Source organism: Mustela putorius, unplaced genomic scaffold, assembly GCF_011764305.1.
Source record: "Mustela putorius furo isolate JIRA1106 unplaced genomic scaffold, ASM1176430v1.1 tig00003834_pilon_pilon_pilon, whole genome shotgun sequence".
NCBI lineage: Eukaryota > Metazoa > Chordata > Mammalia > Carnivora > Mustelidae > Mustela > Mustela putorius.
This window is the reverse complement of record NW_025421987.1, coordinates 39,166,694-39,192,288: the sequence shown is the minus strand read 5'-3', so window position 1 is coordinate 39,192,288 and position 25,595 is coordinate 39,166,694. Positions and strand designations below refer to the sequence as shown.

General features: G+C 41.0%; 1 protein-coding gene and 1 pseudogene across 3 annotated transcripts; one reads left to right on the top strand and one right to left on the bottom strand.

The window, feature by feature from the left end:
* Positions 1 to 1,542: 1,542 nt before the first annotated feature.
* Positions 1,543 to 25,500, bottom strand: QTRT2 (queuine tRNA-ribosyltransferase accessory subunit 2). Of its 3 annotated transcripts, none has more exons than XM_004761412.3 (9): positions 25,338 to 25,500; positions 20,856 to 21,076; positions 20,041 to 20,096; positions 18,119 to 18,195; positions 16,337 to 16,549; positions 10,674 to 10,873; positions 7,942 to 8,093; positions 5,686 to 5,803; positions 1,543 to 3,634 (listed from the first exon to the last, which is right to left on the bottom strand). In XM_004761412.3, the coding sequence occupies exons 2-9, from the start codon at positions 21,053 to 21,055 to the stop codon at positions 3,403 to 3,405; spliced, it is 1,248 nt and encodes a 415-aa protein (XP_004761469.1). In that variant the 5' UTR covers positions 21,056 to 21,076; positions 25,338 to 25,500; the 3' UTR covers positions 1,543 to 3,402. The 3 variants fall into 3 exon arrangements, with proteins under 3 accessions (XP_004761469.1, XP_004761470.1, XP_044944343.1); XM_004761413.3 differs by having other exon boundaries at positions 20,856 to 21,012; positions 25,338 to 25,497; XM_045088408.1 differs by lacking the exons at positions 18,119 to 18,195; positions 20,856 to 21,076; positions 25,338 to 25,500 and having other exon boundaries at positions 20,041 to 20,064.
* On the top strand, positions 13,335 to 14,140 carry LOC123394386 (annotated as a pseudogene).
* Positions 25,501 to 25,595: the final 95 nt, after the last annotated feature.

The window sequence follows — 25,595 nt, the reverse complement described above, 5'->3', positions numbered from 1 at the left end:
TCATCCAAACTATGGCACTTTTGAAAGTGCTCTTTTTAATTATGCCTGGATGCACAGACACAAACCAGGGCCGTTATGGGCAAGAAGGATGTATGGTTACCCTAATTCACATTGCTTGCCCTGGGCTTTTTTTTTTTTTTTTGCATACTGTTCTTTGGGTTGTGTGGTCATAAGTCAGGGACTCCCCTGAGAAGGATGGGAGAGAAAAGGTGTAAAGTGAGGCTGAGACCTGAACATTGAAGAACAGGGAAAGAAACAAAAAGGAATATTAAAATGAATGCCAATTACACAAAACCTTCAGGTAAAGGCAGAGCCTTGCTAGTGGCTGGCTCAGCGTGTAAGTTTGACCTTCCCGGCTCCCTGCCCTCCACAGCACTGTCAGTTTTAATAAGCTGTAATCCCACAGCTCCGAGCGAGACTAATCAAACTGCAGAGAGCAGCCTGTTCCTAATCAGGAAGGCACAGGATCATCATTTAACTCTGTGGTTCCTCAGTGAGCTCCAAGCTGCCTTGACAGGGAAAAAAAAAAAAAAAAAATCCTGGATCAGATAGCTGCTTACACACTCGATTCTTGACCTTTTGATGGTCTTTGTTTGAAATTTTTATTAAAATGCTTTAATTACCCAAGTATTTGGCTAAAAAAAAATTTTGGAAGATTCTTTTCACTTTGTTCCCAGAGAAGACTAGAGTGGTGCTCCTCTAAGACATTTAGGACACCTCAGACTCCCAGATTCCGAGTCCGCTTAAACTAACTGCAGACCCCAGCCCTTTGGACACCATTCAGGGTGTGGCTGTAGTTCCAAGACTGGGGGCGAGAGGAAGTGGGGGATGTGGAATAGCACCTGCGGGGGCCAGCATGGGACCGTGGGTGACACATGCCAGTGCCGGCCCTTCCCCATGGCGGGAGTAGGAGCCAGGACATGCTGCACTGAGGCTCTAGAAGCCTCCAGCACCTCAGGGCCTCATGGCCTTTCTAGTTCTCTCCCTTCTTTTAGCCTCTTCAACCCAGGGGCAAGTCACAAGAGGCTATTCAGTGCAATGCTCAACCACAGAATCTTAGACACAACTGAAGTTTAACTTAGGAGCTAACTAGTGTTAGGTCCTTAGGCAAACTACTGAACCTTCCAGAAATTCCTAGTAGGCCCTCAGGCAGGCTACTCAGCCTTCCTGAAACCCAGTTCTTAACAAAGGAACAATATCAACACCTCATAACCGCGCTCTGAGGGTCAACAAGATATATAAGGAGAGCATTTACTAAGGTGTCCAGTACATTAAAAATCCTCTCAATAGTTTATGGTTATTATTATTTTTATTATGTGCTAGCATGGCCTTAAGGTCCCTAATTGTATAATTTAAAGAGACAGATACATTGTTAAATCTCCTTGGATTCTGCATTTAGTATGAGTGCACTTAAAACAATGACCGCAGATGAAATAAATGTAGAAAAAAATTCTTTTCCAATGGAGAACATTTCTAGTATCATGGAAATTTAATAGTTTGCTTAATAGACTCACTACTATTTACAGGAAACAAGACAGTATATTTTTTTAATTAAAAATATTTATTGGCTATTGACTTTAACAGACTTACATTAAAGGAAAAAACCATTTTTTCCAAATGTGCTAATAAGAAAAAGACCCAGAAAAATGAACAATGCTTGAGCAGACTATCCAGTATTTTGAACATAAATAAAACTCAGAAATTTAATATGGATTCTGGGATATTAATATTCCTCCAACAATGGATTTGGCATTGAACAGGAATATAAACATATGAACAAGTCTAGTCCAATATACTTCAAAGCAAGCAGATCCTTGAGAGCGGATACTTTCTTAACTACGTTTGCCATTCATGGAGGAGAGATTATAGGAATGTCAAGGACATTCCTGACCATTAATTTAAAAAAAAAAAGATATCTAACACATAAAAATATAGTAACCACATAATAATTAAAAACGATGTTCAGTAATGCCCTCTGAAATGGAAAAAATAGCAAATTATAGCCTAAGAAAGTAAAACAAATATATTCCATGCGCCTACAAAAACAAAGGTGTTTTTTGGGTTCTGTTGGCTGCTTTTACAAAAACTATGTGTGGATATACTCTTACAGAAAACACGACAAACAGAGAAAAGCCCAAAGAAAATAAAAATCACCTGTCACATCAACATGAATGTCACTCCTCTGGTGAAAGCAGAAAAAACTCATAGAATTAGAGATGATCCAGGAAGGTCTTCCCAGTCTCAGGATCTGCTGATGCCAACTCACCAACCACTTCAGAAGTCACAGCCCGAACCTCTTTTTTGGCTCTCAAACGTCTCTACTGTTGCCTGATTCCCGGAACCACTCCATTTTTATACCAGGCCAACAGGGATCAGGATACAAGAAGGCTGCAGAGATAATCTAAAACTTTTTTCCCCCCACATTACAGCTAGATAGAATCTTGGAAGTTCATGTGGTCTTACCCCCTTGCCTGTCCCCGTTTGTTCAGAAGGAAATAGGCATGGAGGGGTAAGTCATTTGTCTGGTGTCATAGCTGAGCAGAACTGAAACCCAGTCTTCCAATTGCTGGGCCAGGGCTCTGTCCAAGTGAACACGTGGTGAATGAATCTCCCCAAGTGATGGAGCCATAGTTATTATGTGGCGAGACTATTAATGAGCCTGAAGGGTAGACCACAGCGGATCTGTCTGATCAGACGAAAGCATCTAGGCAAACTTTTGGCTCGAAAGGGGCAACTACATGGGCTCTCGGGAGACAAGTCACACGTAGATCATGTGGTCAAATGAAGGCATGTGCCTGGGGCCAATTGGTCCTAGGAGTGATGTGTGAGCCCCACATCCCATGAAGACATGAGCCTAGTTAAGTCACAAGAGCCTTTTCTGATTGATTGCAGCAGGGAGACAGCTGGGAAGGCAGAAGTGTCCAAGATGCTCCTGAGAATATAAGGATTAAAACTATGAAGCTCTCAAATCAGCCAGATTCCTTTTACAGTCAACAGGCATGCGTCTACAGAAGTCATGCTGCTCGGGACCAATCATCTTTTCAAGCTCTGATCCAACTTCACGAACCCACATAATCTCATCAACCCCACTTCAAGGCTGTCCCTTCACAACCAAAGCTTTTGTCTTTGACTAATGAATCTCCATTTGCTAAAAGAGTTAGCACTGAAATACTAAAGGTCATGGTTCAGTTCTTTCTGATCAGTCTGGGTCACTTAAGTCCTGAGAAGAAATCTCTTGAGCCTCAAGTGGGCAGAGTTTAGTTCAAACGTTCCTTATTTATGGGCAGATCTCATTCTCCGATATAAATGGTTAAAGCCAAGTTCATTTCTTGTTCTCTTCTTCCCACATTCCAACAGCAGGACAGGCTCAGTGTGAAGAGTCAGACTCGCGTGTGCCAGGTCTCAAGATGCTTGCCTGCGGATGAGCTCTTTCAACTGTGCCAGTCTGTCGCTTTTTAGTGCTTCCCGGATGGAGTGGAAAAATCCAAAATAATGTTCAAAGTTGTGCATCATGAGCAGGACCCCAGCCAACAGCTCGTTGGTCACCAGCAGATGGTGGATGTATGCACGAGTATGATTCTTACAGCAGTAACAGGAACATCCTCTCACAAGTGGATCAAAGTCCTCCTGGTACCTGCCAAAGGAAGTCACAGTGATAGTCCAAACAATTAGGACTACAAGACATCCACAGCCTAGGCTATCTATTCAGCCAGTACATAAGCAATAATTAATAACCTCATTGGCAAATATAGTGCTGAGCACCTGCTTAGGATGACAATGTGGTAACAAGTTAACCTAGAGCATGATGAGTCAGGAAACTTGGGAGTCTTCTTCCTGACAGACCTAACCTCCTGGACTGAGGCTTACAGAGAGCATCGAAAGCCCCGGGATCACTCCTGCACACTGAGCTTTGTTAGTCATAGTGTAAGGGCACACAGTGAGAGTAAATGCTGTTCTGAAGCATGACACACTTCTCACCCTCGCCACTAGAACTAGTACAGAAGACACGGTACGACCTTTCACTCCCAGAGTTTGTGTGTGTGGGTGGACTGCAAAGCACTTTGACATATACTGTCTTACTGAATCTCTGCAACCACGTTTGAAGACAGGCATTTTTACGGTCATTTCCCAATGAAGACCACTAGGGGGGTCGAGAGGAAGGCCTCCAGAGCTATAGAGCCTAGGCTTGATGTCTGGCTCACAATTCACTTGGGCATGTCACTTACTGTCCCTCTGTATCTGTTTTCTCATCTGCTATGATAATAAGTGTAATAACAGCATCTACCTTAGGGAGTTATTATAAGAATTAAATGAATTAATATAGCAAATGATTCTCTCTTTCTCTGTCAAATAAATAAATAAATAAAATCTTTTTAAAAAGGGGGAGGCTGCTTGGGTGCTCAATCTCTTGGGTGTCTGCCTTCAGCTCGGGTCATGATCCCAGGGTTCTGAGATTGAGCCCCACGTCCGTCATGCTCCCTGCACAGTGGGGAGCCTGCTTCTCCTCCTCCCTTTGCCTGCTGCTCCCCCTGCTGCTCTTTTTCTGTCAAATAAATAAAATCTTAAAAAAACAAAACAAAACAAAACAACCGAAAGGATTTGGACATTGCTGGGCACCTACTAAGCTATACTTAACACATACTACATATGTGTTACTTTTTATCAGCTATTAAAAAGAAGTTAAGGGGTGCCCTGCTGGCTCAGTCAGTAGAACATATAACTCTTGATCTCAGGGTTTTTGAGTTCAAGCCCCACAGTGGGCATGGAGCTCACCTTAAAAAAAAAAAAAAAAAAAAGGAAGTTAAATGATCTGACCAAGGTTACAGAGCCAATGAGTAGTGCTAGGCTCTGAACTTGAACTCTAGTGCTCACAATAAGAAAACTACACTTTCCAGCTAAATCTATAATGTGAGGGAAGTTTAGTAGTAATCCATTTATATTACCCTACCATTTGAAAAACAGAAATGAATCTCCTTGGCTATTTTTCCAGAAGTTAAATGAGTAAACATCACCACTTCAGACCTACAATCAAGAAGTCCCTATAGAATACAAATTAGACCTAGGCTTTTCATATTCTTTTGTAAGTTTTCAAGTCTGTACTATTCCTAGATAGATATAAATTAAGTCCGAATCCCTAGAATGTTCCTTTACATAAGACCAAAAACACCCCAGCACTAAAGTAAGAACACCAAACTCACAGAAAAACCTCTCAGTGGTTCACTAATAATTACTACTTTGGCCCAAATACAAAGTTATAAGGTCTCTTAGTTCATTCCTCACAGAGGGAAATATTTTATTAAGATTTATAATCTGTATATAACCAAGATGACTTAAGTTCCTTAGAATTGAAATGCTTTGTTGTTTTTTCTCTTGAAATCTTTATTTTGCTCTGACATTATTTAAAGTAATCAGAAAGAGTAAAAGACACCAGACAATGGATTTGGTCTAATCTTTCTGACAGTTCTTCTAAAACAACAGTTATCTAGCCTCGGTTTTCTGACATGACAAAGTACACAAATTCATCTGCAGAAAAAACAAGTTTTTCTGGAACTGAATTTAAGAAGGCCCAAATAATATCCAACTATAAATATTTTATGAAGTCATAAACTGAAAAGGGAACAGTTACATAAACTTTTAAAACAGATTGAAATTAAAAAGAAATCAAAATCTAAAAAAATTCCTTACTTTTTTTCCTTCAGATTAATTTCAAATGATGTCATTTCTTGGTTGCAACTGGTTGTTTTAATCTTCTTTGTTTGATCCACATATTTTATTTCTTCCTGTATCCCATTTTGTTGTAATACTGAAGGACAAACCAACAAAAAGTCTTGAATAAAAATCAGATACAGACTGGCCATTGCGAGATTATTTTAGTTATATTTTATGGCCTTTGACCTTAAAATTCCACTCATAAGAATTTATCCTAAGGAAATGACACAAGAAAAGTAGTAATATGAACCAAGATGATCACTGACATATTCTCTATAATATCAAAACTTGGAGATTCAACAATGTCTAAGCAAACTATGGTTACAAGTAGATAATATATAATCTTACCGTCAAGGAGTGATTTTAAGAAAACAGTTGGGGAGAGAGAGAGTGTGTGTATGTGTGTGTGTGTGTGTGTGTGTGTGAGTGCGAGAGAGAGAGAGAGAGAAATTTGTGTGTATATACTGGAGTTATGTCTTGTCATCATATACACGCAAATTGTGCTTTATAACTGCTTATGTTCCAAATAGATTAAAAGTAGAATATGGTTTTAATTTATGTATTCTATATGGGGACCCTAGCCTTACATGGAACTCAGATTATCCAGAACTAAATGAAGACTTGAGTTGTTCCCTTTGAACTCTTTAAGAAAGAACATTCCTGCATATATAAGGAAAACACCAGTCACTATGCAAAGAGCGAGCTATTTTGAACAGGGGCAAGTAGAGAAGTTTTACTGGAAATGAGTAGTTAACAAACTCAGGGCAGCCCAAGGGGAATGGGCAGACAGTCCTAAGGAGGTAATTTTGTCCAGATCAAAGGAAAAAGAGAAGTGACCTGAGCATTGAGCAGAGGGCTGTTATAATTTTCCTGCCATGAATTTGCATGCTGATGTGGGAAACCACAGTAATGCCCTGGCTTTCTGGAAAATCCTTATCCTAGGGGGAACTATATTAGTTCCTGCATTAGGCAACTTACTCCTCTATAATTTTCACTTTATAATTGACAAAATACTTTAATTTACTACATATACACATATACACCTATGATTAATAATACTTCTTTAATGGAAAATGTTCAAACTATTTCAACTTTTCTAATCATAAAGAAACAGCTTTCTCTAGCCAAAAAAGGAATTTGTTTGTTCTGGAGAATGAATATCAGGTTCTTAAGTTTTGAATATTCATGGCACAGAATGATTAACAGTTACCCATGTCCTTGTGGAGATACTTAGGTTTGTAAATGAATATTTTATAGTATTTGTGGTATGCTTTTCTACCCATATACATTATGTTCTAGTCAGTTTAAAGGACAACAAAACTGACCCCCTGTATATAAGAATCTGACCAATCTGATTTGTTTTGTTTCCAGAAATAATTCAATTTAGGTTAATGGTTAGGTTGCTTTACAAAACTGTTAACATCTTCTGGATGAAATTTTAATAACTTGTGGGGAATAAAATGAATCTTTAAGGAAGTCTCTGGCCCATGTTAAATGTAAGGCCAGAGGTGACAGAGGTAGAATTCAAAGGACAGCAGGAAGCAGGGAAGGAAATCACACCTGTGAAGGCCAGAAGGCAGGCCAGGTGTGCAACATTCTCCAAAAAACTTGGTAGTTTTTCTAAGGGATCCTGGCCCATAGCCATCCCAATTCTTTTTCCACTGTCAGTCAAATGTTCAGACTCTGAAACTGATATTCATGACTTCTGAGTAACTAATCAATACAAGAAAATGGTGGTGCTTCAAGGTAATATTAGCTTTCACATCTCTGTGTGTTTAAAAGAAAAAAAAAAAAGCCTAAGTAACACTAAGATCAGAGGGGGTGAGAAACTCCCTGTATTTTGATAGCATGGGGTTTGCAAAAAGCAGACAAGAAGTCTTCTGTGAAAAACTGAATTAACTTTTACCAAGTAGTTCAAAGGTTTTCTGTTCCTAGATTTTCATCACTATTCACTTTGAATGTTCTTTTTTCAGGTTGTTAATAGAAAGGGTTTTGTTTTTCTTGGTTCTCACTCTAAGATCACTCCCTAATATTGAGCTAGAGGTATAGCACTAAGGACCCGGTTTTGTGTGCCAACATGCCAGAGCATACAGATAAGAAACAAACATGGTAGTTTTATAAAAGGCTGGTGTTACAGTATGTACATATTTCTGGCTGTGACTCAAGACCAATAATGAAGAGGAAACAGAAGAAACTTGAGAATAACAAAGAGACTAACTTCAGAAGACCTACGTGTCTCTTCAGGGTTTGGCTGGTAATCAAAGCTGAAAGTCAGGGCACATCCCCGCTCTGTCACTTGATAAGGGAAAAAACTCTCAAATAAATCCACTCCCCTTTCGATACACTCGAGAACCTCATCTGGCCGGCTGACTCCACAGATAAGCCTGTGAAAACAATAGTAAGAACACTGACGTGAGGACAATGCTAGAAATGGAAGCAGAGACTCTTCCCAGAGGGCATTAAAAGTAGTAATAACGAGGGAACCTGGATGGCTGAGTCAGTTAAGTGTCTGATTTTGGCTCAGGTCATGGTCTCAGGGTCCTGGGATTGAGCCCCACATTGGGCTCCCTGCTTAGCAGGGAGTCTGCTTCTCCCTCTCCCCCTCTTCCCTATTCCTCTACCTCTCCCCCTGCTAACGTGCACTCTCTCAAATAAATAAAATCTTAAAAAAAAAAAAAAGTAGTAGTAATAATGAAACCCACCAATCACGGATGGATGGCAGGCAACAGAAAGAAGGGCTTTGGCAGCAGAGAGACCTGGGCTCGAATCCCAGTTCTGCCTTTTATTCTTATTGTACTACTTTGGGAAGGTTTCTTAACCATTCTGGGTTTTAGTTTTATAATCTTAAAAACAGGAGCAGTAATACATACCTCATAGATTTGTTGTAAAGATTAAGGAGGTATTTGAAAAAGCACACTGTCAAGTCTCCGGACCCAAAGAGAAGTTCAATAAAGGTTAGTTTCCTTTCCCCTCCCACTCCTTCTAAAGAACCTTCCTAGGCTTCAACTGAATTTTACACCCTATCTAACTACTATACAGATTTTTTTGAGAGTGCAAAGTTATATGTCAACTATACATCAATTTTTATTTTATTTATTTTTTTAAGCTTTTATTTATAAATGACAGAGAGAGATGGGGAGACAGGAAACACAAGCAAGGTGAGTGTGAGAGGGAGAAGCAGGCTTTCCACTGAGCAACGCGGGGATAGATTTCAGGATCCCGGGGTCAGGACCTGAGCCGAATGCAGATACTTAGTGACTGAGTCTCCCAGGTGCCCCTATCAATTTTTAAAAAAAAATTTTTAAAGAGTGCAATTGTGTGTTTCATTTCCCCCTCAAATCTTTCCATGTTTAAAGTATATTTGCCTAGAATTTTTTATAATTGGTTCAAGAAAGACATTTGTTATCTACTGTATTCTTCATAGGTTCATTTACAAAGCAACTCTTGCTCTCAGACTTTCAACTCTGACCATAAGATCTAAGACTCTATTTGACTTTCTTTATTCTTCTTTTATTTTCTCCATTAATAAAAAGTCTGCATGTGGAATGAGATGGCATTTTCAGAGGTAACAGGTAAGGCACTCTGGGAGCGATCATACCACTCAGCTGAGTTTTGCCACTAAAACAAGAGGGGGAGGTGCACTAGATCAGGGTTGGCTGGCTGGCTGGCTGCTATCTTTTATGTTTGTTTTTCTACCCATAGTCCCTTTTATGAACTGGCAGAGAAAAGCTTACAGACTCCCTGATTTCTAAGGGAAGTCCAAAAAAGGCTTATGTAATATTAAACAACTCAAACACTTAAATATATGCTGGTTTTTCTGACTAGTTTCCTTCAAATAATGTAATGTTTTAGAACTCCTCTCCAACTGAAGCTGTCATTTCTACGCACATATAGAATGAAAACAATCCCAGCTCTCAAATCCAGTAACAGACATCTGTGAGCACTTAGCTCAAATAAGTCATAAAATGACTAGAAATACTAGTGCTGAATTGCTATCTGCACCAGAACAAAATCAGCGCAGGATGGGGAACAATGAATACAAGAGAGCTAGGTTAAAGCTATGGGGTAAGTGCTGCCCGGACCGCTGGAAGTATCTTGCTTTGGCTGAGGTTTCCAGGGTTGTATGCATGCGTAAAAATCCATCAAACTGTACCTAGATTCACACACTATTGTAAGTTATACCTGGATTTTTTTTTAAGTAGTAACATTTATGTATGCTATATACCATCCAACAACCCGAGGGGCATAAAACAGCATCCTATAATCAAACCTCTTAATAGATCTGTAGGAAAAAAGCATGAATATTCATACCAAGTTGGATGAAAGACTAGGGTTTTAAAACAAAAAAGAAAAGAAAAAAAAGAAAAATATGGGTAATCTAATAAGACATCAGCTGCACTTAGAACCTTGGGATTTTGAGCTTTGAAACTTGCAGATTGTTTCTCTACACCAGTACAGAGTGTATCCTATTTATGGAAAGAACTAGCCCCATTAGTGTTGCCAGTCCTGTTGATTTCAAAAGTGACTTAGCTACCTGCCTCAAATCTAAGAACTTCTTCAATGTCCTTATTACTACAGCCCATGTTCACTCTGCTAGACACCCCAGATCTGTCCTCAACTTTCCTTGATTAAGGCCAGAGTTCCACATGATTTTATACCTGTCCCCAGGCACCATGTAACACTGGCATAAAAATGAGAAAAAACAGATAACAGTTTCCCTCACTTATGAGGATCAAATAAACTAATTCACTTGGCGATTGTCCTCATCTACGTTCTGAAATCAAAAGCAGGACAGCCGTGATGGAAACTCCCCCGATAATCGGCCTCAGCAGACTCAGCCCAGAAAGGCCATAATCAGTTCATCAAAAGACATGTTCACGTAGAGACTCTGCATAATACACAATCACCAGCACTCCTGCCCTGAAGCCCCCGAAGCGTGGCCTGTGCCGTAACTGAACACTAGCCTTGGTTTGTCCTCTGGCAGCTCTGCAGTGACTGATGACAGCAAGTGCAGTCTAGTTTCCAGGGTTGCTGGATTCCCTTGAAAGCCATCCAGAAGGAAGCCGCCTACGGGCCGCTTGGCTGTCTCCCGTGCTGATCTCAGCCTCTCCTCCATCATGTCTCCACCTTCAATCACTCCAATGATGGCACTTCTCTGAAGGACCTAAGGGAAGAAAGGACTGAATGCTTTTAACTGTTTCCAGTAGTGGAGACCTTTGTTTAAATGAACTTCACATGGAAGAGATCTCGGTGCAGCTGCTACAGTTGAAGCATGAGATGGAGCTCCCTCCTCCCTTGGAACCTTGCGGGCTCCAAAACACACAACTTGAAAGCCACCCAAACAGGTAAGAAAAGACTGAGGAGAAATTGAGTAATCGATACATGCAGTCATGTTTGATCTTAGGTTAAATAAAACACACACTGAGCAAGTATTATGAGAGGGAAAGGACAAAAGGATCAGTTTTCATTCATTTAAATAACTATTCAGGCCTGCTTTAGGTTTGCTACCCCCAAGTCTCTCCATTAGAAAGAACTTTAAGAACTCTGTGGTTGGGATAACTTACTATCTGTTCGGAAAAAAATCAAACTACACCACACACCATTCTCAAAAAGAAATTCCACGTGGCCCTCTAATCTAAACATACAAAAGAGTTACACAAATCTCAAAAAGATATATTCAAGTTTTTATAATCTTGGAGTAAGGAATGTCTCCCTAAGCAAGCTAAAGCTTACAGAAAAGGCTAAAGTATTTGAATACAAAACTTCTCTAGTGAAATATACTCTCAACAAAGGCAAAGGAGAGCTCACTACTTATTGGAATAGACAAAAACTTATGCCATGGAAAACTTCTAACAAATCTTCTATGGAAATGACAACCCCATCGGAATCAGGGCAGGTATGTGAATATGAACTTCAATAATACCAAGTAAATGTGAATGCCCCATACACATATGGAGTGCTAACCAAAGCTCACCAGGAAGGAGATACAAAATGGAAATAGTTAGATACCACTTTTGTCCATCACTCTGACAAAATAGTTAAAAGACAGAGAGCAACACTGGAGGTAAAAGTGTTAGAGAAATGCCACATATTCTGATAATGAGAGAGAGAACAGATTAGTTCAGCTTCTTGGGAGCGCTAGTAGACAATATTCTCAAAATGTCAATTCTTTTATCTTTACGTCCTAAAATTCCACTTCTAAGAATTATTCCTACAAATATATTCATTCATATGCATCAAGGTCTATTTACAAAACCTGGAAACAACTTAAACATACATCAATAGAGCAAAGGCTTACAGGAATTCTGATATATTCGTAGTACGGCTTTCTATGCAGATGTTAGAAATAATGCAGCAGATACAGCACTATAGGCACTGACAGAAAGAGTTTTGAGCTATTGCTAAACAAAAACAAGCCATTTCTGAACATATGATCATACTCATGTAATGAAAACCCCATACAGTAAAGCATATATAAACACTATGTGTATGCAACTAAGAAGTAAAAATGCAAAGCAACAGTGGCTCTCTGGTAGAAGAGAATGGGAAGAGAGCCTGGAGTGCTATGAAGAAGGAATTCCGCATCTCAGTTTAAGTAGGACGGACATAATCAGAGAGAACATTTGGGACTGCTGTACGAAGAATGATTTAAGAGTGAGTATGGCTAAAGGATACGTGGAAGGCAAGTTTAATAATTCGAATGAAAGACGAAAAGGACCCAGTCTAAGGGAGTGGCAGAAGAGGACCCAGTCTAAGGGAGTGGCAGTGGGTGAAGGGGAGGGACAGGATCTGAAACTTCATCAGAAGGTATGATCAACAGGGGCGCCTGGGTGGCTCAGTCAGTTAGGTGTCTGCCCTGGACTCCGGTCATGGTCTCTGGGTCCTGGGACTGAGTACCATGTCAGGCTCCCTGCTCTGCTTTTCCCTCTCCTTCCTTGTGCATGTGCTCTCTCTCTCAAATATATAAAAATCCTTAAAAGAGAAAAAAAAAGGTACGATCAACAAACTTGACTGATTAGTTGCCCGTGGAGAGGATGAAAAGTCTAGGATGACGGCTCCTGTTCTGGAAGTCCAGGGAGATGATGGGAAGAGCAATGACAAGGAATCCTAGGAAAACAGTGGAGGGTGATGCAAGATGGTCATTCTGTTTTGTGCATTCTGAGTTTGAGGTCAGCAGCCACTGAGGACACGTGTGCAACAAATGTGACTACCCAGGCTGGAACTGTGGACACCTGGCACACTGCTGCCACTCCCCACAGCAGACATGGCTGACAGATACTCTCTTCCTGCTGTGCCCAGGCATGGCTCCAAGCACCGTAGGATGAAATCCATTTGCCTTCACTGGCCTAGGAAGAAAAGAGAGCCTACACCAGAATGCTGGAGAGCTTCAGTATTTAAGGGCATTCAGAATAAGAAGATTCAGTGAGTAAAAAAGGAAGAAATCACAGGAAAAGGGAAAGATGTATGCAGATATACAAAGCAGGTAGTTACATGGACCTGCCCCTAAATGTGTTTAAATGTGACTGGCACAGCCCTATCTGAGAAACCCCCGTTCATGGACACAAGAAGTATAATCATATAATTTATTGTTTAAAATGGAACACATGTGCCCTTCCCACCAGCCATCCAAGATGCCAAAAGGAAAGAAGGCTAAGGGGAGGAAAGGGGCCCTGGCCCCTGCTGTCATGAAGAAACAGGAGATCAAGATGGTCAATCCCCTGCCTGAGGAAAGGCTCAAGAGTTTTCGCATTGGACAGGACATCCAGTCCAAAAGGGACGTCATCTGCTGTGTCCAATGGCCCCGCTACATCCAGCTGAAGCGGCAAAGGGCTTTTCTCTATAAATGTCTGAAAGTACCTCCTGCAATTAACCAGTTCACCCAAGACCTTGCCCCTGGACCACTAAGCTACTCAACCGCTAAAGCTGGCCCACAAATACAGACCAGACACAAAGCAAGAGAAGAAGCAGAGATTGTTGGCCTGGGCTGAAAGAAAGTGGCCAGCAAAGGGAATGTCTCCACTAAGATGTCACCTGTCCTTCCAGCTGGGGTTAAGAGTCACTACCTTGGTGGAAAACAAGAAGACTCAGCTGATGGTGATTGCACACAATGTGGATCCCATTCAGCCTGTTGTCTTCCTGCCCATCCTGTGTCATAAGATGGGGGTTCCCTACTGCATTATCAAGGGGAAGGCCAGGCTGCAGCATCTGGTCCATGGGAAGACCTGCACCACTGCTGCCTTCACACAGGCTAACTTAGAAGACAAAGGACCTCGGGCTAAGCTGCTGGAAGCTGTCAGAACCAACTACAATGACAGATATGATGATATCTGCCATCACTGGGGAGGCAATGTCCTGGATCCAACGTCGGTGGTTCACACGGTCAAGGTAAAAAAAGGCAGAGGCTAAAGAACTGGCCACCAAACTGGGTTAAGTGTGCACTGCTGAATTTTCTGTATGTAAGAGTAATAAAAAGTGCTCTTTCAAAAAAAATATGAGACACATGTAAGCATAAAAGGGGGCGCTGTTAATAATCATGTCAAGACAACAGCAGATCATAGGGATAGAAAGAGGGACCACTGCCCAGCAATAATGTGAAGTGTAACACTGACTAGCATGGAAGAGGGACTTGAGGCTCAGCCGGCTATTCTAATAATCGTGCCATCACACTCCCTGTCCTCCCTTCTACTCATGGAACCATTACTCATCCGACAAGGATAATCACTGGCTCAAAACAATTGCTAGTGAGCAACACTAACAATCAGGACCCACGGCAGTGTCCGCATGCTGAACTCTTACTGCAGATACCCAGAGTTCTATTCAGAATGACAACCAAGTTTCCCCTATGATTTTATGTATACTAACTTTATCAGTCAATCACATTTTTTATTGGTACACTCAAGATAACAATGTTCCTCAATCTCAGGGCACTTGCCATTGTGGGACCTGACCACTGCTCAGGATTACTCCACGTAAGTGATCTCAACACTGAATTCTCCCCTCCGCTCGCACCTTCTCTTCTCTCACCAGCTCTGCTATCTCCTAGTGACTGCATCCTTTCCCAGCTTCATTCACTCTGCTACCAGGCTCTCTGGTCCACCGCCACAGCTTCATCCTCCCCAGCCCGACATAACCAGCCACCATCAGCAAGCATTTACTGAGGGCTTACTTATGTCAGGTATTTGGTACAGGATGGAGATACAAAAAGGACATTCAAAAATTGAGTTTAAGGAGGTCACAATCTAATGAAGACAAGCACACACAGAAATCATTGCACTACGAAATAACTGGAGCTATAATACAGTCACGTCCAAATTAAAGGAGGTGGCTGAGGATGAACAGAACTTCCTGGAAGGGTCAGGGACAGTTTCCTAGAATGAGGAATGGAACGCAATTGAGCCGGACCTGGAAGCAAGAGACACAATATGGCTGGAGATAAGAAAAAAAGAAATAGTCAAGAAGGAAGTCCGTGTACAGCCCCAGCAGAATGAAACAGGGTAATGCCTCAGGGAACTGCGGGTGACTAAGAAGGGCCACAGCCACAGGAGAAAGTGGTTGGCACTGAGTTGGAGGAATAGGCAGAGGCCATGTCACATAAGAGTTGAAATAGAGAGTCATTAAATTCTCTTTGGGAAATCGATATGGGATCCTATTTGTGTTTTATGAAGATCTCTCAGATAGCAGGGCTGGAGATGGATTTGATGGAAACAAGAAGAGACAGAATAATTAAAAGGTAATATCTACATAAGAGATGATGAGGTTATTAAGCCTCAAGGTGGTGATAAGAAAGATGGGGAGATGGGGGCAGATCCTAGATATATTTAGGGAGATGGAATCGAGAAGAAGCAAACCACTGGATATTAAACCGGGTATTAAAAAGAGCCTTGAATGTGGAATTTAAAAAACAGAACAGATGAACATAGGGGAAGGGAGGGGAAAAAAATTAGACAAAATCAGGGAGGGAGACAAAACACAAGGGACTCTTAAACTCTGGAAAACAAACTGAGGTTTGCTGAAGGGGAGGTAGATGGGGGAATGGGGTAACTGGGTGATGGGCATTAAGAGTACATGTGATGTAATGATCACTGGGTATTATATACGACTGATGAATCACTAAACTCTACCTCTGAAGCTAATAATATACTCTATGTTTATTAATCGATTTCTAGTAAAATTTTTTTAAAAAGGGAAGACTCAAATTGCTGGGCTGAGGACCTTGGTTGCTACTATGAACTGAGACAGGAAAAGGTTTGAGGAGATCAGATACTGAGTTTGAGGTGCATGTGAAGGGATACTCTAGTATACTCTAGTAGAACCCAGCTGAAGTCCACTTTATGTCATTCTGAAGCCACACAGAGCAAGCTTGATTATCCATGCAATTTCAGAATTATTCAGCAAATAAAACCAAGGTGAGGCTGCCCAGGGAAAACACCCAGAGTGGGGTGAAAAAAGAGCCCAAGACAGAATTCTAGAGAGTCAGGATACTTGTGGTTCAGGAAAAGAAAACAGGGGAGTTAAGAGATCAGGAATTGAGAAGCAGAGAAGCAGGAGGAGCAGAGAAGGCAAGAGTATGGAACGTAAGTAAGCGAGAGTTTCAAACAGAAAGGAGTGGTGGGCAGTGCATCCTTACCTCTGACTCTTCCTGTAGCCGTAGACAATTATCCAGGAATAGAAGCGATCGATCAACAGACTTTCTGGCTCTTTTTATGGAAGTGGCTTCCTCACAAGATGCCTCTCCATCTGAGAGACACTGGAACCAGTCTGGCTGAAGGGCCTGCTGAATTGCCATGAACTTGGAAGCAGTCATTTCCACTCTTCCCCCAAGACCCCACACGGACACAGACTGCCATGGAACAAAATGATGAGGAATCAGCAAGAGTAAAATGTAAATCAAAAGGAAATAGTAAAATGATAGAGCAATACTAAATTTAATTCTTTATAAATGGAGAGATGGTGGCATTTCATTATGTTAGACATGGAGGATAGAAGCTTCCTTTATTATATCCTAATTCTCTGAGCACCTTATAGCTCATAGAGAATCCATCCATGGCCACACAGCCAGCTTCTGAGCTAGTCCCAAGAATTCTTTGTTATACTTTTCCAGTTCAGTGTTCCATTCTCTGAGACCCCACCCCATGCATGTTGTCCCTAACAGATCCACAGACTGATCTTTCTCTGTCTTTGATCACATTGTTCCTTTTGGCTGAAATGCCCTCCTCCTACTTCTCTGCCTGGTAAAATACCATGCATCCATCAAAACAAAGTTCAAATATCATCTACTCTATTGAGCCCCCAAAACCTATCTGGGCATAATCCATCACTCACTCTTCTAAGCTCCTACAGCAATTTGTACTTACATCTTTTATAGAACGATAGTACTGAGAATCCCAATTCATGTTTGTGCCCCAAAAGCCTAGCCTAGGGCTTCATACATTAGTGAAGGTTAGTAAGTGTTTACTGGATCGAGTTAGATACAGATACAAAGAAATCAGAATGTACAGAAGCATCTCTATACGATGTTCTTTCTTTGGTTACTCCTTCCCATATAGTACCTTTCTTCTTAGAAGAGACTGACAAGGACATAAATGGGGAAGTCACATAGAGTCTTTTTATTCTGGCCTAAGGCTTAAGAACATCATTTAAATGAATCCTCTCTCCCTCACAAATGGGGGTAGATAACTGAGGTAAAAATATTCTTTTGGATTAAAATTACAAAATAAAAAGAAGGTAAAGCAGAATAATTTAAAATAATTCATCTCAGGTAAGATTAACAGGCATCGCTGACATCAATAAAGTGGGTACAAGAAAAGTAGTCGCATTTGTAAAGCAGGAGCACACACGGAGGACTTGCCAAAACGTAGTCCTCAAGGACAAGACCATTGTGCCATGTCTCAGGTGGAAACTTTTAACAAAGTCCTTTTGATACCGTTCTTCGCTAGCTAAAATCTCTGGCTGTGAACCCAGCTTTTTCAAACGCTATTCTAAAAGCAAGCAGTATTATACCGAGATTCTACTATATATAGTCATACATGTGATAACACTCATCAGCAACTTTCCTAGCGCTTCCTGAGGTTGTTAAAACTGCAAATAAAGCATGGCATAAAAAAACTAGTGCTTTCTACCATCATAGCAATTTCTTTTTTTGCCATGTACTTGACCCTCTTTCATCCCCCAATTTTTCGTAAGAATGAAAATGCTGAGGCTATATTCCTCACCTTAACCCTGTCTGCAGGCAGCCCTACTTTAATTCCTATAAACCACTCTTGCCATTACATTCATCGAAGTAAGAAGAAGGTATAAAGGGGCCAGGAATGGGCTAGCATCCCAGGAAGTGGGATCTAGCATTGAAAGGATACAATAGGCTGACTTTTAAGACAAAGCTGCAGCCCTGGAGGCCCTTCTGAGAACACACCTTGTTTGTTACATAACCGGCTGGGCAGGGGCTGACTGGATCATGCAGGGAACAGTACAAGAGCAATTCCGGCATGCCTGTACAAACATAAAAAAGAACTCCTGAAAGCACTTACATCAACAATTGCACTGTGTTGTAACGGACAGCAGCCTCATATACGTACTGCTGGATAAAGCATCTCTAGATATAGTACCCTGCTCATAATTATAAGAGGCCTGTCAATACGAATGAAAAGATTACCTTTAAAATCTACTCATTTGAAAAAAGAATTAAATGTTCGTGTCTAACGACTAATGAGTTGCTACAAAGGAAAAGTATATCTTAAAGTATACAATAATAATAATAACAATAATAACGAATGAAAAGGTTACCTTTAAAATCTACTCATTTGAAAAAAGAATTAAACGTTCATGTCTAACGACTAATGAGTTACTACAAAGGAAAAGTGTATCTTAAAGTACACAATAAAAATGTTTAGTGGCATGTTGACCCTACTAGATTTATCTTAAAAAATATATAATATCAAGTATGTTCATTTTAGGTACCACTAGCCAGTGGAAAAGACAAAATGATATGGTCAAAAGGTAATCTCACTAATAATAAAGCCATCCCACGTCATTTCTGTCCATTGACCTAGGAGCAGAATTACAGGGAAGCTACAAGGCACTGAAAATGGACTGAATTCTCAGTAAGTTTCATTGACTCAAGATGACAATTTCTTGGGTTCTTTAGTCAAAAACACAGTCATTTAAAAAAAAATTTTAAGTGCTTACTAATCCATATGTACTTAAATTTACCATGGGAAATTCTCATTTCCCATGCTACCTTACATTTTCATTTAAAAAAAAAAAAAAAAGATTTCACTGAAAAAAGGCCCAGAAAACAAAGCAAGCAAAAAACCAAACAAACAAAAAAACCCAACTCTGCAGTTCTCCACCTATTTTCCCACAATTTCAATTATTATAGTTATCTCTAGAAAGCTTTTTAAGCTATTTTCACTTAATTATATGCTTGTATACTTTAAAGCTGGTTTTAAAATTGGATTCAGCCCAAGGAAAACATTACATAAATCCTTCTACTTAAAAACAGGGCCTTGTGACCAACGAGTCATCATGCAATTCCCCAACAGAAGCAGAGGACAGAAAAACCAATGGAAACAGAATTTTCATTCACTTAAATGAGTCTTAGATATTGGGAGACAGCTCAGGACAAAGTAGTCTGCAGAAGAATGGATTCTCTAGTTGCCAATGTGAAGCTTTTCCTATAAACAAATGGACACACGCATCTCCATATAAAATCTATTTCTGGAACAAAAGAGAATATTAACATACCAGAATACAGCTACAGATAAACACTTCATCTTTGGCTTCATCTTATGTTTTAGGCTCAACCACGGCTAGACTGCTTTGGATCTTAGGTATATCCCATGCAATTTCTTACCTCTGGGTCTCTGCTCTGTGCCTGGGATGTCTGCCTACACCTCTCTATCCCCACCACCGTGCCCACCTCCCGAACTGGCTAACTTCTACTTTTCCTTGACTCAGATAAAGTACCCCTTCTTCCTCCCTTTCTCAAGAATCCTTTCCTTAGTCTGACCTCTGTCCACATGAACCCTACAGCAAGTTATGTGCTCCTCCCTCTGGCCTATCCTGGTACATGTACACATTCCTAATCCTGCAAATGAGGTCCCTGCATCGTACTAGAATTACGTATTTATCTTTATTCCAGACAGGCTCTGAGTTCCATTAAGGAAGCAACTGTTCCTACTCATCTTTGAATCCCCAGTGCATAGTTCTTAGATGCCCAATAAATGCTCATTAAACTAATGAATAAGTAAATGTATGAATAAAAGATCAGTCAACAGCACCTCCAAACTTCAAATTAATACATCACAAGGCAAACACAAATAACCTAATTTTTACCTATAAACTTTCCAATTCCTTCCTTATATTCTGCCAAGACTTCATGGTGTTCTGCCCTATAAGCAAAACAGAAAAATACATAATAATGAATCATTCTACAGACACTATGCAACAATTGGAACCTACTTCTCTGTACCCAAACAAGTTACATGACAGTAAATGTGGTCTTGAACAACAAAGTACACCATTATTCGAGAGTCCCAACCCATTAGGCTGTGTTCATTAGCTAGAGTACAGGTCTTCAATTTACAACTAGTTCGGGGTGAACAGAAATTGGCAAAGATCAACCACTTCCAAATGCCTGGATTTTCTTCTTCCCCTCTCCCCTTTAAAATCACTATTATTAACACAATATTGCAGAGTTATTTCATCATACAGCAGGTTCTTCAATTAAGCACAAAGCTAGTACATACATTATATAAAATGATCTAACTTCATTAGTTTTGTTTTCATTAAGCAGGACTATCAAGTACAGGTGCAGACACAGGGAAATGCCTAAGGCTGGTACATGAAGTTAGCCTCTAGAGTCCAAGTTTAGTGCATTCCCTGCCCTGTCACCTCTGGGAGTGGCGGCAATGAGGGCCACCATCCTGGCACCGTTGGATCAGAGGACTAGTGAAGCAGCTCTGATATGTAGGTCTGGCCTTCCAGATTAGGGCCAGATGATGTGTAACACTTGACATCTCCTGATTTCAGTCTCAAAATCTATAAATGTTGTGCATATAATCAAAAAAGTCTTTTTCTTCACTGCACCTTATTGAGGTATCTGAACTGCTGGCAGAGTTGCTATTTAAGTGATTGGGTCTAACACTTACAACGAGGACAGCGTAAGCTGAGCCATGGCAGGAAGCCCATGGATAGTATGCAGTGTCTGATGGGTCAGGTGTGGGGCAGAGCCGGTCTTGGTGTACAGAAGGCAGGCTGGAATGTCCATGGTCCGGTCCCCTGCTTTGCCCAGGTTTTTTATTTTTCCTAGGCGACAGCCATTAACAACCTTGGTAAGACTCAGCTTCATCCTAAGAGATTCCCCTAGGTCCTGATAAGAAAAGAACAGTAAATTCAGGAGTTCCATGACCTCTAAAGGCTAAGCACTTTACAAAGCAACCTACACGATGATGAATGACAGCATTCATTACTATTTCTATTACTATTATTACTATTTCTATTTCTACTATTATTACTATTACTATTTCCAGTCTACAACTGTTTTAGATATTAGGAAGAAGGAAACGGAAGAAGATAGAGAGTAAGACAACTTCCCCACAAAGACCCAGAGCAAAATGATGACATCAACCACATTTAAATTCAGTGGTGGAATTTTTATCTGCACTGATGAGAATCAAACAAATGGAAGGACAGGAGTAAGGACTAGTCACAGAAAGAGTGTGCACTCTTTTGTCAAAGGCTAGTTTTCAGCCTTGAAAATGTGTATAGAAGAAAGCCACACTGTTTAGGCCATATTAATTACTAATTTGATCCAATTTTCCATTCTCCAATTTGAGAGAATACCATGCAACATAACAATTTCTCCTAATACGTTGTTAAATAAAGAAAGCAGGTTTCAAAACAGTGTCCTGGTGTTTACTAAATCATATGGAACAATATACATCGAAAGATAGAGATTATCTCTGAGAGTTGAGATTATTTTCCAATTTTTTCTCATATGGTGTCCAAATGAAGGTGAGAATACACATGGAGCATACATGCAATTCATGAGCAGTTCAGTATTACTTTTTATCAGGGATCTTGGCGGACTAGTTCCTGGTCCTTTTGTGTAACAGCTCTGAGGCTGATCTTGTCCATACAGCTAGCACAGATCCACCCTTAGGGTCAGGCTCAAACAAACCATCTCAAAGACTGAACAATAAAATCAGAATCACATTATTTAATCTGAGAACCAAAAAAGGAAGGAGGACCAGTTACTGTATTCATGCCCCGTAGGGTACCACACAGGAATCCAAATGCCACGTGAGCATATTATCTGGAATAGGAAGCGTAAGTAATGATTAGATATGGAAAGAAAACTGAAGGGAAACCCACTGGTTCTATAATACAACCAAATCAGATTCCCCAAGGTTAAACACAGGCACTCTCCAAGAGAGAAGCAGCACCTAAATCTGGAAGCCCAGACTCTTGGCTTCCAAGACTTAGCTTTCTCTTGGGGACCTTTTAGACCTATCTTTGTGGAAGGAAAAAATGAACATATTCTAGGAGTCCCTATCTCCTAACAGAAGAGTTTCAAATGTGATTAATCATCTGCTCGATTCTGAAAGCATTTTCTCTTATCTCCTTTTCCCGCTGTTCCCTCAATTGAAGAAATAGATGTCTTCATTCTTAACCCAAGGTCTGGTTGGGAGCTCTAGAGGACATTGGCCACCATGTTCTTAGATGCAGAGATGGGTTCTCCTGTGATACAATGCACAAAACTTTAATCCCCATATTTTTAAAGATAAAATTCAAAATCCTCAGCTTAGTGTACTGAACCCACTAGGTCAGCTAGAGAGGAATATCTACTTGGCTCTCTCCATGGTACAGGACTCTGATGTACTCCCATCTGCTGTTTGGGGCTTCTTCTTCTTCTTTTTTTTTTTTTGAAAGATTTTATTTATTTATTTGACACAGAGAGAGAGATCACAAGTAGGCGGGGGGCGGGGGGAAACAGGCTCCTTGCCAAACAGACAGCCCAGTGCAGGGCTCGATTCCAGGACACCGAGACCATACCCTGAGCCGAAGGCAGAGGCTTAACCCTCTGAGCCACCCAGGTGCCCCTGTTTGGGGCTTCTTAAGAGTCCCATCCTAATGACAATAAATCAACATGTCACCAAAAAAAAGACAAACAAGGAAAAGTAGATGGCTGCATTTAAGAAAAAGTATTATAATAGATAAATTGCTATTGTCAGTGATCCTCTGTGTCATGAAAATGAATACAACTATTAGAAGGCATTAGGAAATGCCTTTCAACTGGAAATCAATATTTAAAAAAAAAAAAAAAAGCATGCAACTTTGCCCGGAGCTAGAAGAACCACACTATCCTTTCCCCATTCACTGTTCAGGTTATGGTAATTTTTATAAGTGCACCAATTCTCTAAGGGCTCAAATACAACAAGTTTTTATTATGGAGTAATGTAAACATAAATATGCACATACACATATTCATGTACATTTTTTTAAAAACATGTTTTGGGAGGGATATAATCTAAACCAAGCAAATTTCTCAAGAAACAAACCAATAGTCTCCAAAATATCAACTGACTTTTATTTGCCTTCGTCATCACCCTCTCCTCTGTGGGTCACTCACTGTAAGTATCTTCTAAGATTTGTGCTGTTATGCTTTTTTTTTTTTTTTTAAGACTTTATTTACTTATTTGACAGATCACAAGTAGGCAGAGAGGCAGGCAGAGAGAGAGAGGGAAGCAGGCTCCCCGCTGAGCAGAGAGCCTGATGCGGGGCTTGATCCCAAGACCCTGAGGTCATGATCTGAGCTGAAGGCAGAGGCCTTAACCCACTGAGCCACCCAGGCGGCCGGGGATTTTCTAAATATACATTCACACTTCACTTTTACAAACAGAGTTTCTGGGGAAGTCTTAACGAAAAGCCATTAAAAAATAATCTGGAAATGCTTCACGGAAAAAAGTTTATCACTTTCAGGATAAGTGATAAACTGCCAATGGATTATGCCTTCACGAGGACTAACAGAGATTCCCTGCACCTCTGGTAGCATTGTACCTGTCCTAACACTGCCAGTGTCCCATTTGCCCTGCCACGCCCCAGCATTCCCTCAGAAGAAGGGATTTCTAAAATTTTTTTTAGATGAATTCTCTACAGACTGTCATGACTGTGATATGCTAAGGGAAAAGAGCAAGCTTAGGCGAGCACATGTTTCAAAAGAAACAAAACCGTTTCAAAGAAAAACCATATATATATTTATAAATACACAAGTAAACATACATGCTACAATGTTTGTATATGCATAGAAAAAAGTCTGAAGGACTTCTAAACAATATGGTGCATTGAGTTGACTCAGAAAGACACAGAAATGATGGACTTTAAAATTCTAGTAACCAGGGATGGCTGGGTGGCTCAGTCGTTAAGCGTCTGCCTTCAGCTCAGGTCATGATCTCAGGGTCCTGGGATGGAGCCCTGCATTGGGCTCTCTGCTCAGCGGGGAGCCTGCTTCTCCCTCTCCCACTCCCTGTGCTTGTGTTCCCTCTCTCGCTGTCCTTCTCTCTCTGTCAAACAGATAAATAAAGTCTTTAAAATTTTTAATAAATAAATAAATAAGTAAAATTCTAGTAAACAATAAGGCTCTATGTGGGGCTCGATCCCAGGACTCTAGGACCATGACCTGAGCTGAAGACAGAGGCTTTAACCCACTGAGCCACCCAGGCGGCCGGGGATTTTTTTTTTTTTTAATGGAAACATACCACAGGGTATGTACTTCTCTACAATTTGCTTTTTCCCAGGAGGAAATGGATATCTTTCCTGGAGAAGAGACACAGAACTAACTTACCCTTTTAAAATAACTACTTCATGATATTACATAAATTGGATGTGCCACAATTTATTCAAAAATCACCCTTCTGATGGACACTCAAGTTACAGAGCAGGTCCTGTGATCTCTGCAATAGTATGAGGACACAACTTCCCTGATCTCATTTTCACCCTTCTGAAGTCTAGCTTAGTTTATGTTTCCTGGCAAAGCGCTATGTTTATATTGATTTTTCTTCGTTATGACATTCCAATGATGTGGGTTTGCCAATGAGTAAATCCAGGGTCCGCTTTACTAAGGTTTCCTCGGGCCATAGAGCCACAAAGCTGAGTCCAAGCTCGCACTGTAAACCACTGCCCTGCCTGACAAACCCACGTATCCTAGGAGGTACTGCCTCCGGGGACATCTAAGTTCAGTCAATAAGGATGGATTTTTCTTCACTCCATGGGCCCCCTCCAGTGGCCCCGACCTCACGAAGCCCTTAGCAGAAGGATTCGAGATCGTCCCCCAACCCTCCTAAGTATTGTGTGCAGGCCAGAAAGCACTTCCGGCTGAGAGCCTGAATCTTGAGCAGAGGCCGGTAACGGAAAGGAGGTCCTTTGCTTCCTGAGATGCAGTGCAGCTTACACGATTTGGGAGAATCTGGACTTTGAGAAGCCAAGATCCTCCAGGACAGCCAGAAGAGGGAAGGCGAAAAATGTCAGGATTCTAACTACAGTTACTGCAACACAACTAGTACGCGTCTGGGCGCGACGCGACTCATCCACCCGTGGTAGCCCTCACTCTAACAGGAAAAGGGGGCACTTACCTGCACACCTCCCAACTTCTTTTCGCCTTCAGACCCCTCAAACTCCTCGTAGTTCCCCACCACGTGTCCGGCTTACAGAATTCTCGGCCCCCTAAACCACCGCCTCCGCTGCTGAGCCAATCAGGGAACACTGCGTCATCACCGGGCGCCAGGAAAAGGCAAGGGCGATATCAAAGCGAGCTCTAGTGACTGCGCTGCGGCGGGGCCGCTGCCGTTGCCATAGGTTACTGAGCAAACCCGTTCCGCCTGCGCAAAGCC